Source organism: Ixodes scapularis, unplaced genomic scaffold, assembly GCF_016920785.2.
Source record: "Ixodes scapularis isolate PalLabHiFi unplaced genomic scaffold, ASM1692078v2 PGA_scaffold2__306_contigs__length_199485367, whole genome shotgun sequence".
NCBI classification, from domain to species: domain Eukaryota; kingdom Metazoa; phylum Arthropoda; class Arachnida; order Ixodida; family Ixodidae; genus Ixodes; species Ixodes scapularis.
Genome location: NW_024609857.1, coordinates 37,337,061 through 37,349,290, shown reverse-complemented (window position 1 = coordinate 37,349,290; position 12,230 = coordinate 37,337,061). Strand labels below are relative to the sequence as shown.

At 50.7% G+C, this 12,230-nt stretch overlaps 1 protein-coding gene across 1 annotated transcript; it reads left to right on the top strand.

Moving 5' to 3' along the window:
* The first annotated feature begins 9,354 nt into the window (after positions 1-9,354).
* Positions 9,355-10,605, top strand: LOC8035365 (POU domain, class 3, transcription factor 4). The gene has a single exon (XM_002411247.4). It carries the CDS (start codon positions 9,355-9,357, stop codon positions 10,603-10,605), a length of 1,251 nt encoding a protein of 416 aa, XP_002411292.2.
* Positions 10,606-12,230: the final 1,625 nt, after the last annotated feature.

The window sequence follows — 12,230 nt, the reverse complement described above, 5'->3', positions numbered from 1 at the left end:
ACTCAGACGGTTAAGTGTAGCCGGTGCACATAAACTTGCAAAGACTAGCTTTGTTTTCCCGGTGTTTTTTATTCTTTTCATGTCAAAGTTTCGTTTCGGAGATTTCGTTCAAAACAGAAACTATGGGCTCCGGAGAGACGTTAATAGGCTCTAATCAGTTTTGATCCTCTAAGGAAAGCGGCGATGACTACAGAATTGTTGCATCGAGAGTAATTTTCAGCTAAACCGCATACCTCGACAATGCGACTTATCTGTCCGCGAAATCGAGCTTGTGTGCGTATCCGCGTTTAAGAAACAGCTCCAGTCGTCTGCTCCGTCAACAACACAGGCTGCAGGAAAATTACGAAAATTAAACAAGCGCTTCTTGAGCCAAGGACCACGTTAATCCGCCGGCGCCCTACTAAGCAGCTGACACTCGTATTTCATTCAGGTTTTGGTAGCAATCGAGAAGTCATTTTGACGGGCGGGTTATGTATTATATTACGTGCTATGGTCCCACTAAAGTGATATTAGTATATTCTTCGGGTTGAAATATGAGCTTAGTTGACTAGCTATAAGTTGAACTGCTGAATAAAAGCATATTTGACAGACAGAGATACTTAGCCAAATGGTTCTATAGCCGGCAGCACGGAGACAAGCTGAAGAGAGTCTTCATCGGAGATTCGCGCGGAACCTCTCTGCATTGAACTCTGCTTCGAATCCTGAACGGAAAAAATGAGCATTTTTTGTGGCCGGTCAACCTGAGCAATCTAGACGCATATTGCTGCTGGCTTCGACGGGGGTATAATATAAATATTGGAGGCACGATAGATAAAAAAATGCCGTGACAACTTCTAACGTTGCGAGACTCGTCCCCCACCTTTTGAAAACAGATAATTTCCCTCATTCATCATTTGCAGCGAGCAGGTTTTCCTGAATGAAGTAATCAGCCGAACTCCTCCAGTGCGGTCCAGAGGCTTTTTCGGCGAAAAGCAGCCAAGATGAATAGCCAACGCACCGACCGGCGTGGGCGGCTCAAACGTGAAGCTAACCGAACACAACCAAACCCAAGAAAAGCAGCTATCGAACCTTCCCATTCACTTGACTGCAACATTGGTGTTCCCTCCAGTGAAATGCCCCGTCTGTCGTCTTCAGTCCACTGTTCTACATGCTTATAAGGAAATCACTTATCAGTTACAAAGTATTCGTCACTTTGAATGTGATTCGAGACACACAAGAAATCAAAACGTTTTTCGGTGATTCCTCCTCATTCAAGAAATCGAAAGCACGCGACCGTGTGCTGTGGAGTAAACGGGCTTTCAAACACGTGATAGAAGACAATCTACTGAGGCTTCACCACACTAATGATCGCTCGGGCAAACTTAAGAAATATTCGGACCTTCGTCAAATTCCATTGTTCGCCACCGCGCCGACAACACGTGTCCGCGAGAGCCACCAGAGACGCGGAGGGGCGCCGAGCGACCTGGTCCGGCTGGTTCGCGGTTTTCCCGCTTGGTGGCGTCCGTTTTGCTGGAGTCGCGAATAGAAAAGGAGGAGGCAGGCAAAATCAGCGAGCTCGAAGTGTCCGTCCGCGTTTACCTGCTTGTTACGCTTCATACGAGGTGCGGCTACCCCTGAGACTCGCGGTTGTATCCCAAAATAACGCAGTCAAACGGTTCTGCGTCTGTGTTGAAACATACCACATACGCGGAAGCTTTTCTTGCTCGGGAGCTCGTGCCGTCACTTTGAGCAACAATCGAGCACGGGTCCGCGGGGGCCACAACCGGCAGCATACGATATACGTTACATTCAACACTGTACGACTTCAACTTCCGCAGACGGACTCACGTAGGTCCAAAGTTGTCCGCCGCTCGCGCGCAGAGCTTGGCTTGGCGGTATAGTTTCGCCGCTCCTCGATAGATGGCGGGACCGACTCAGTTCGTTCGAGCCTCACCAAACGGCGGTTTCGTGTTGGTCTCCCCCACAGAGCGTCGTCCGTTTCAATCTCGCTTTCGCACCTTATCTCAGACCGCCGCTAAAGAAAAGAAACCGGCCTTCGCAGAAAACGTGTCTGCTAAAAAACCTTTAGATTAAATAAAAAAATCGAAAAATAAAAAAGCGCGAATGGATTATTGTCCGGATGTGACGTGAGCTAAGATGGCTACCCTCCAGGAAACTGGATGGGGATCCGCTGGTGAATGTCTGATGAGGTACGGCGGTACTACGCGAGGTCTCGTGTATGCATTGCGGCTCCGACTACAAAGTAAGCGAGCGTCAGGCAGGGAATACTGATGAGTAGGCTTCATTCACGAGTTCGCCCTAGCTCGAGGGGACGGTTCGAAGAGTAGGTGCGGAAAATGAGCCGCTTGCATCGATTTGGGAGAATCTTCAGGCAAGGTCGCCGAGTCACCCAGTTCTCTTCGACTTGCTTTTCAAGGGCAGCTGGAGTCTAATCGCTCTATTTTAGTTGTATATTTACGTACAGGAAGAGTATGATATTGCTGGAATCCGACGAAGCATTGAATTGTCTCTCCTCTCCCTATTAAGAATCAGATCTCGTAAGACAGGACTGAAACTGTTCTAGGTTAAGGTATACGAATGTTTTGATGTTATTAATATTGAATTCTCCGAGGATTATTCATAAACTGGGAAGACGGTTGCCGTTTCGAATATGATTCTTTTTTTCGTGGTCCACCGAGGCAATAAATGTTTCCTGCGTTTAGTTTTATTCCTTTCGCACAGTACATTTTAACTCGCAGGAAACATGAAGTACCTTCACAATTACCAGGAAGAAAGTTGGCGGTTTAAATCGACTAGCGACACCACGCGCCTTTGAGCAATATGTTTTGCAAAAACTCGTTGACCTGTAATCTTCTGTTTGCTACTCTTTTTATTTGTCTTCGAAAGAGAAAAAGTTATAAACGTCGCAAAGTGTGCGCCAATGAATCGTATTAAAAGGGCTGTCAAAGGCTTAGTTTAAGAATCAATATTGATACAGAGCGTTTTTTTTCAAGCTTAACAAATTTGTAAAAAAAAAACAAAAAAAAAAAAAAAAAACAGCCACGAAAGCTACATTGATGCGGTTTGGGCGGGTGAGTTATACGGCCAGGGGGACAGAATATAAGGGAGTAATCGTAACGATCAGTCGGCTAATGAGCTAATATATGTTCATGAACTTTTTAACTATTGAAAATAAACATATGGCTCCAATTAGAAATTTGCTGGACATAATTGAAAACCACTAAATAAGTCAATATTAAAAATGCTTGGAACAGGTGAGAAGCACGGGGGAGAGCTAAAGTTACCACTCGTGGAGCAGGAGCAAGGCTTACCGAAGCGATAAAGCACCCGCGCGGTTTTTCCGTCTCTTATCATAGCCAGCCTTGTGTTTGTTCCATGAGTGGTAACTTTAACGCACTATTGCGCTTCCCACGTGCTCAAAGTCTTTGTAATATTGACATATGTAGTGTTTCTTATGTATGCTCAGCAAATTTGTAATTCAAACGACATGTCTTTTTCACTTATTAAAAAGTTAATTAACCTATTTAGGTAATGATTATCGTGACGATTATCCCTCTATATTATGTTTCTCCTGGCCGTACAACTCACCTGCATAAACCGCCTTAGTGTAACTTTCACGGCTTTTGATAAACAAATATGTTAAGAATAAAAAAAAAAAAGAAAAAAACACCACGTATATATGAAATAAGCTTGGTGATTCGTCAGTGCAAGTTCTCCATCGCCAAGTGATGAAGTTACCACGTCCAGTCTTAAAGTAAAACAAAAAGCACTCAATGGGAATCTTAGTTTACGCGAGTAGCATGACCTTTCAAGTTCTAAACATGATCGCCAATTGTATCTCCTTCACATACAAGATGGTCTCAACGCAGGAGGGTTCGTTATATAGTACCGCATAACAATTTTTTTATTGGAAATTGCAGTTTTTTTGTTTGTTTTTTTTATTCGTCGAGCCAAAGGAACGACAACAACAACAAAAAAAAATATTTTTTTTTTTTCCGCAATCGACGCGGTTTTAGTTGGACGTCTGGGTCTATCCAAACGCACCTCAGACGTCCGAGGTATAATCAAGACAAATTGGTCTGTCCCCCCGATAGCTGCCGATGATTCGACTGCTATAATCTGGCGCCAAATATCCCCCACTGCATATGCAAGCTAGGAATCTCTAATACTGTTCCTCCTTTTTTTCTTTTTTCCTCGACATGATCGCGATCGGAAGGCTATACATGATTCCAATCCCCCACGCGTCGATTGTCGGGTAGCCTTTCCTCGTGTTCGAAGCTATCGCTCACGAATGACGACACTGCTGCATTCGACGTGTATACGGTAACTTCCTCCGGATAAAGCACAAAGCGAATCGCGTAAGTCGCTATTGTTCCCGACTCCAGCCACCGACAGCTTAAGAAACGTAGACCATGGCCAGTTCTCAGGAATATCTCGGTTAATGTTCCACAGTCAACCGAATTGCGGCTCCAGAAACACCGATGAACGAATGATAAAGCGAGAAGCGTGATCCTTTAATCGGCCACCCCTGGAGTCACTCGAGCTTTTTGAACTTACGCGTTGTGTGATAGACATGCACGAGCATCGTTCATGTGCGGAAACAATGAAGCGGTGTTTCAAACTGAAACATTAAACGTGCCCGCTAAAGAAATCACGAAAAAATATGTATAAAAATCGCTAAATAAGGCGCGATCGTTTTAACACCGCGTTTCAATGTCTGTTCCACTCCCGTCCGTAATATCTCAATGGAGTTGCCAGCGTAACTCTCGCTGACAACAATTTCTTGAGAGTAAGCAAAAATAACGACGGGAGGACTCTCGAACGTTTTGGACCCGGTCAGAAAACAGGGTAACGGGATTCGAAAACCGCTAAAAGAAATTGAAAAAAATCCTGCAGTCGCAAAACGGCAATCCCTCCCGCTGGACAACCCAGAAAACCGCTACATTTGGCGGAAAAACCGCAAATTTGGCAAAACTGCAACTAATGTGTTTACCACGTTCAGAAAAAAAAAAAAAAAAAAAAATAATTAAAAAAAAATCAGAAAGTGGGTTTTTAATTTTTGCCTCGCGACGTCATGAAAAGTGTCGCGTTGTCTCCTGTCGCGATCCTGGCGGTGTCCCAGCAGCGGCGGTTGATGTAGCAGACGCCTGTTCTGCTGCAGGTCGCTCTCTGGTGTGACAGCCCACAGAAGCTTCGGCAGCCAGAAGTTGGGACGCTGCGACGACAGCGACATCTCACGTTCGCTCGTGCTTTTCGTCGGCATTTCTATACGACCAACCGCCAGGATCATGACATCCGACAGCACGAGACACTCCGAATTCTGTGACATCATTTGTTGCCACTTCGGGACCAGCTTTGATGTATGGGCCACCCCTCGTGTGTCTTAAGCTGTACGTGACAATTAATAAGCGACGTGCGCGACCAAAAGTGTCGCTGGGGTCGACATTCGCGATGGGTCAAACCATAGCGTAGGTTTGACCCATCGCGTATTTACCATAGGTATTTACTACAATGCATAGTTTCCTGTATACCCCCAATTGCCGGTTCACGGCGAGCTCGCAAATCTTGCCAATCACGTGACGCGACATCGTGGTCCTGACGTCACGAACGGAGACCGTAAGAGGGCGCCACCTAAACATCTCGGTGCTAATATGTTTTATGATTTTTCATCCAGTTTGTTCAATATATGCACTTCGTTTACGACCTTGTAATTTATCGAACTAGGACTTATAAATGTAAATGTTTCTACCCCTTTTTTCATTATTGTCTCATTGTCACCCGTATACATATTCGTTTTATTCAATCAATACCGTATATTTCACTCGTTTATCCGTCCAACTTTTTATCTGTACACACGTTTTTAATGGTCCAAAGTTTACTCTCGGTCTATTCAATAATACGCACGAGGCCTCCACCTTATCCTATATAGCGCGTTTCAACGGCACAAGAAAAGGAAAGAATCTCGAAACGCTCCATACACAAAACAAGTATATGCACACGAAGCCGCAAACTTTCACTTCTAGACAGGCATGGACGAACGATCTATACGCATCCTCGATGTATTGGCAAAAAACGGGAGCGCGACAGTCACGCCAGAAAACAGTTTGGCTGTCGCCCATTCTCAATACGAAGTGATACACAGCCTGTAGCACACTCGGTCTGCGCGAACGACGCAAAAGATTGTTTTTTCGTGCCTTGAGAGTTTGCGTGCAAATACCGCGACGCGCTTCATATGCGTACTATGTGTGTGTACCTCGCGTTTGGTGGATTGTGCGCCGGCACTCTTTATTTCATTAGCATCTTGCATACATGCATCTGATATACTTCGTACCTGTATAGCGTGAGAGATCCGCTCCTGTATATATATATATACGATATGTTTATATATAGGTGGATATACGGGGTTGGGATTCCTCTAGAATATCAATAACGGTCTAGGATAAACGAGCCCGTTCTATGATAGCTTTGGAAAGTGTTTTTTTTTTCTTCTTTTGTATACAGAGAAAGCGATGTGTTTGTATATGAAGAACCGACAACGCAATTCGTAAGGAGGGCCAAAAATTATTTACCGGCTGGGAAAGTATGACAGACGAGGATGCCAACTTAGTGTGACTTTTCCTTTCTTTAGTTTTTTTGTCATTTAAGCATTGGATTACATCGCTTTTCTTTTTTCTCTCTTGGTTCCGTGGAAACGCAGACATTGTTTGAACGCAGTGCCTCCGACGTGCACACACACACACACACAAATATATAAACGATGACGCGTCGGGTGTAGACGACCAACTGGAGTTTCTGGGGTTACGCCCTCTCGTTTGAAAAGCTACGATTTCGGTTATCATTAATATTTGTTCGAAACTTTTAGTATGCATATTTTTGCGTCATTTCTGCTTAAAGTCACCCTGCTAATGCACATCGCACAAAAAGACATCTGGAGACATTTTAGAAAGCATGTACGAAGCTCGACCATGCTTGCCGCGTTAATGTCATCATGTCCTCCGCGAACACCATGCTTTTTTTTTGTATACAATGTATACGAGCAGCGCCACTGCTGCTCTTAAGCCTTCTCAGTTTTGCAAAGTATATCTCTGGAACGTCTAAGATATATCGTGCTCAATATGGTCCTCTTCCGTGAACTCGTCATAATAGACACAAGAGTTTCAATAACGTTACAAAATAACGCACGCAAACTGTGATAGCGGCGTGGTGCGAAGAAAAGTGTACACCTCACACGACACCGCGATACAAAGCTTGAAATGGGCCTTCTGCTACGGCATAAGCCTTTCTCATAAGACGGCCGGGACAGTCTATTATATGTTCGCCGGCAGCTTAAAGAAAATGGAGTGTGCTTAGATATCTCGAGGATTCTTGGTTCGTGCGTTCGTTCTTCGATCGGCATTCTTATCTGCAGCAACGCCGTGATTTCACCAGGTGCAGAACGAGCCTAAACTGCGCAGTACCTGCCACAATGAGCTCCATTTCTTACGTTCTCAGCGAGACATGCATGGGTTTATGATCACACACTCCCCATATAAGATGCGCGGAACGTCTCCGATCACGTCCGTCTGTGCCGCATCATGATATGATTTTCGCCTCGTCATTTTTCGGCGCTCAATTTCTGTGGCGGTAGTATGCGGCGAGTCACGTCACACGAGCGGCACACAAACAAGCATGCACGTCGCGCTTCACGAAGTTCGCTCTCTCTACAGAAAGAACAAACATCAATGCAATACCAAGTCCTTACCTGCGTGCTTTTGGAGAGCCTCTCGGCGCACAACCTCGGTTCTCAGAGTGCAGAGAGTCCCAGCCACGCGTCTCGACTCTTCTCGCGAGCTTCAGAGGATGCGTTCGCCCGGAGAATTCCCCTCTTTGATGTTTTTTTCGCCACCGTCCCGGCGACGCAGCCGCCTCGCGACGAAGCCGCGAGGCGGAGGACTGCGGCGGAACAAGGCACGACGGCGAGCCGCCGCCATAACGTGCTGACTCTTATTTGCACTGATCGGAATACGCGTCAAGTACACCGCTGTCGACGGTCTCTTTCGGCGGTCATGTCGGACGAAAAAAAAAAAAAAGACATTAATAAAACATCGGCGAATTCGCTAGACCTTCATTATACCAAAGTTGTAGATACTCCCATTTCTCGAACGTATATATATATCCATCTATCTGGGAGAGCCAGTGGTGCGCCGTTCTTGTCAGGTGTAGAAAGTTGGATGCGGTCTCTCGTGGTATGAGGAGCAGTTCTGCAGACCTGCGACTTAATGGAGATGTCATACACCTGTTTGCATTCATATACATGCGCGGCATCTGCTCTCCATACGCGCTATGCACCCCACCTCCGGCTTAAGCAAAAACGATTATGCCTTTCGCTATCGGGTATTCAATTAACATCCGAGACGACGTGTATATTATACGCCTGATCGACGTGTGGGGATAGGCGCTGTTTTGCTTTGTGTCGCGGGGTGCGTCGATATAATTTCGCTCTTGAAAACAACTCAGACTTGAGCGGGAGCCGAAAAGGGCGTCTCTTTGTTAAACATTAGGCAGTATCGACATCGTAGTGTCAACTCGTGTCCCGGGCTGTAGCAATTGCGTGCAACGTATTGGTTTGGGAAAGAGCGACGACGGAACTTGTCAGAGTTGAAGTTACGTGACGTAAAACGTATCTGAGGAAACGATAGTCGGGGACGGGTTACGAACTGCGTAGATGCTCTGCCTTCAGCTTGAGCTTTCTGCCTTCGTCGCACTTCGTCGCACGCACAGCCAAAGCACAGCGGGAGGCAACGACTGCGTGAAGTGGGCGGAGCATGTACTGGGTTCCGAACTTGTCACCGACAATATTGTGGTACAAACGGACATCATAAGTGACGATAGTAAAATACGGTATATCTCGACGAATACGAACGCTTTTGTGAAAGGAAACGACACACTTGAGTCCTCACTTTATTCGAAATGTAGAGGAGGCTTTCCGTCGGAGCTCGTCTCGTCGAGGAATACCGTGGCGCCCAAACTGGGGTTCGAAAAACCGCGTGCACATTGTCGCGCCTTGCGGTTCGGAAACGGTGTGCTCGCGCGCGCGCTCTCCGTCGCCGGTGCTTTGTTTGCTCGAGCTGTGGCGCCAGCGTCGCGTGCCGCGGACCGGGAAAGAAAAGCGGCCTGACGACAAGTCCCACCCAGTTCCTCTAGTGCGCTTGCGCGGCTCCTCCCCTTCAGGGCGGAGCCAGCTGGCGTCCCTGCCCCCGCGGCGGGGCCCAATGACGAAGTGGCGGCCGTGGCGGCGCGGCGTGCGCCGCGCCCGCACAGCGGAGCGATCTCCCGTCGGAGTCAGATGTGCGCGGCGCCCGAGCGGAGGGCGGCATGGCAACGGGCTCGTCGAACCCCTACATCGGCACGAGCGCAGTGTCCAGCCTGACGTCGGTGCACCTGCCGCCGAGCCAGCCGATGCAGGTGGCCAGCTCGCAGCCGTCGGGCTACGGCCGCGAGCCGCCGGAGATGAAGTACATGCCGCCGCAGCACCAGGGCCCCAACGGGCTCTCGCACCACCACCACCACGCGGCGCAGTGGGTGTCTCTGCCCACGCACGCCGAGGCGTCCATGTGGTCGTCGGCCATGGCGCCCTCCATGGCCGACATCAAGCCCCCGCAGACGGCCGACATGGCGGCGCTCGGACACCACCACGGGCTCGGCGGCCACCCGCGCGCCCAGCACATGGGCTCGTGGGCCGTGTCACCGCACATGGCCGGCATGGGCGGCATGCACCCGCACCAGCAGCACCACCACCACCCGTACGGCGGCATGAACGGCATGCTGGGCCACGGCGGCGCTGCCCAGGCGCACCCTGCGATGCGCGAGGTCCCTCACGCCGACCAGGTGCCCCCTCACCCGCACATGGGCCACCAGGACCCCCGGGCGCTGGACCACCGGCACCCGAGCGAGAGCGGAGAGGAGGAGGCGCCTAGTTCGGACGATCTGGAACAGTTTGCGAAGCAGTTCAAGCAGCGGCGCATCAAGCTGGGCTTCACGCAGGCCGACGTGGGCCTGGCCCTGGGCACGCTGTACGGCAACGTCTTCTCGCAGACCACCATCTGCAGGTTCGAGGCACTCCAGCTGAGCTTCAAGAACATGTGCAAGCTCAAGCCGCTGTTGGCCAAGTGGCTGGAAGAGGCCGACTCGACGACGGGCTCGCCCACGTCCATCGACAAGATCGCGGCGCAGGGCCGCAAGCGCAAGAAGCGCACCAGCATCGAGGTGTCGGTCAAGGGGGCCCTGGAGTCGCACTTCCACAAGCAGCCCAAGCCGTCCGCCCAGGAGATCGCCTCCCTGGCCGACAGCCTGCAGCTGGAGAAGGAAGTGGTCCGCGTCTGGTTCTGCAACCGGCGGCAGAAGGAGAAGCGGATGACGCCGCCCATCAACCAGCCGCAGGCTGGGGCACCGGGCGGGCCCCCGACGCCAGACCTGCAGCTCATGTGCCACGGGGGCTCTCCGGGGGACATGCACCACCACTCGCCGCCCATGCTCCAGTCTCCGCCGCCGCCTCCCTTGCAGTCCCAGCAGCCTCAGGGGGGCCCCCACGGACTCCACCCGGGCCAGTCCCTGGCGGCCCACTGACCCACGCTTTACCCCTGCCTGTTCAGCTGCGGCTCCGATGACGCCGCCGTCTGAGGCACCGGGCAGGGGTGCGGGACCGAGCCGCGGCCCGCCCCACGCCGTCTGGGACGCCGCCACGCGCGGCCTCGGCCGTCTGCCTTCGCGGGGTCCCCGGTGGTCTTCGGAGGACCACGCCGCCTTCGCCGCGTGAGACTCCTGAAAGTGTCCCTTCGAGATCGCGAGACCTCGGGGACGCTGCCACGCGCGAGGTTCCTTCGCGTGGTCCCCGCAAGAGCGAGCGGCCAGATCACCTGGCCCCCTGCAAGACCTGCGAGGCCCGAAGGCCTCACGCGGCTCCTCCTACAGGATCGTCCGGTCCCCCGAGGTTCACCGGTGCCCTCGCCGAGGCTCGTCCGAGGTCCGCCGCAGTGCGCGTGTGTCTTCGGGTGCGCGCCGCGGCCCGTCCCGGTTGACCCTTCAAGTGCAATCCTCGTCCACATCTTCTGGCGACGCGGTCGGCCTCACACACGCGCGCGCGCGGGTGATCCTGTACATAGAACGACGACCACGGCTGCCGGACGACACGATGCTGCAGCGGTGGTCGGTGGAACCTTTCGGAAAGCCTCCCGTGGTGTGTTTGTGTGTGTCGTGACGCAGTGAACCTCTCTGCCGCGCGCGTACACATTGCCTGCAGCCGAAGGAAAACACACACACATACACGAAAAGACGCTAACACAAAAAGGTGCCAAGACGTGAAAGCTGGTTCGCTGTTAAATAAGTGACGGCCGACAACACGCACACACAGACACACCTGACACCATCCCAACAAGCGCGCTCGCCGAACCCACCATCCATGGCGCGCTCACACGCACACAGACCGACACAGCCAGGCCCAACTAGTCCAGGTAGGCAAAGAACTCTCTCGTTGCTCCGTTGCTCCGTCTACGAGTGTCTTTTTTTGTCGCCGCTCCACCCCCTCCCCTTGCTGTTTCGCCGAAATCAGTCCTGATCTGTTTTTTTCTTTTTTGCAATTCTTTTGTTTTGTCGTTTTATACTTCGTGGTCCCTTCTTGTTGTTTGAGCTACCATGTCGGCGTTCGATGGTTCGCTAGCTTTTCCCGGTTTTTGATCAGTTTTGGGGTGTTTATACGTACAGAACGGATTGTACAGACTTGCAGTGTTCTCTTTGTTTATAGTAAGCAGCCTGCCCCCTCGGTCTTTCAAAGATGCGGGAAGGAAGCCTCTTGCTTGTGCCGTGCCCCCCCGCCAGATAATATACCTCAGAAACCAATTCTGCCCATGCAACCGCCTCGCCTTGCAACTCGTTTTCGGGCCGAACGCCGAGGAGTAGTCCCCCACCGAGGAAGCGGCGGCCGGTGGGGGATTCTCTTTTATTTCTTTATTATAGTTTTATTTTTGTTCTTGTTTTCTCTTTTTTTTTTTTTTTCTCCGAGGGGGCGAGCCGTGAGAAGGCCAAAAACATAGAAACGAAAAAATTCCGGTCAGTGATCGCCCGAGTTTTTGTTGCCGTCTTGTTTGCAAGAGGGGTTCTTTCGGATAAGGGGGGAGGGGGGGGGGGGGGGGGGTCTATAGCGTGTTGGGCTACTCAACTTTTAGACTCCGCCGCCATGGGTCGTCCGAGTTTAT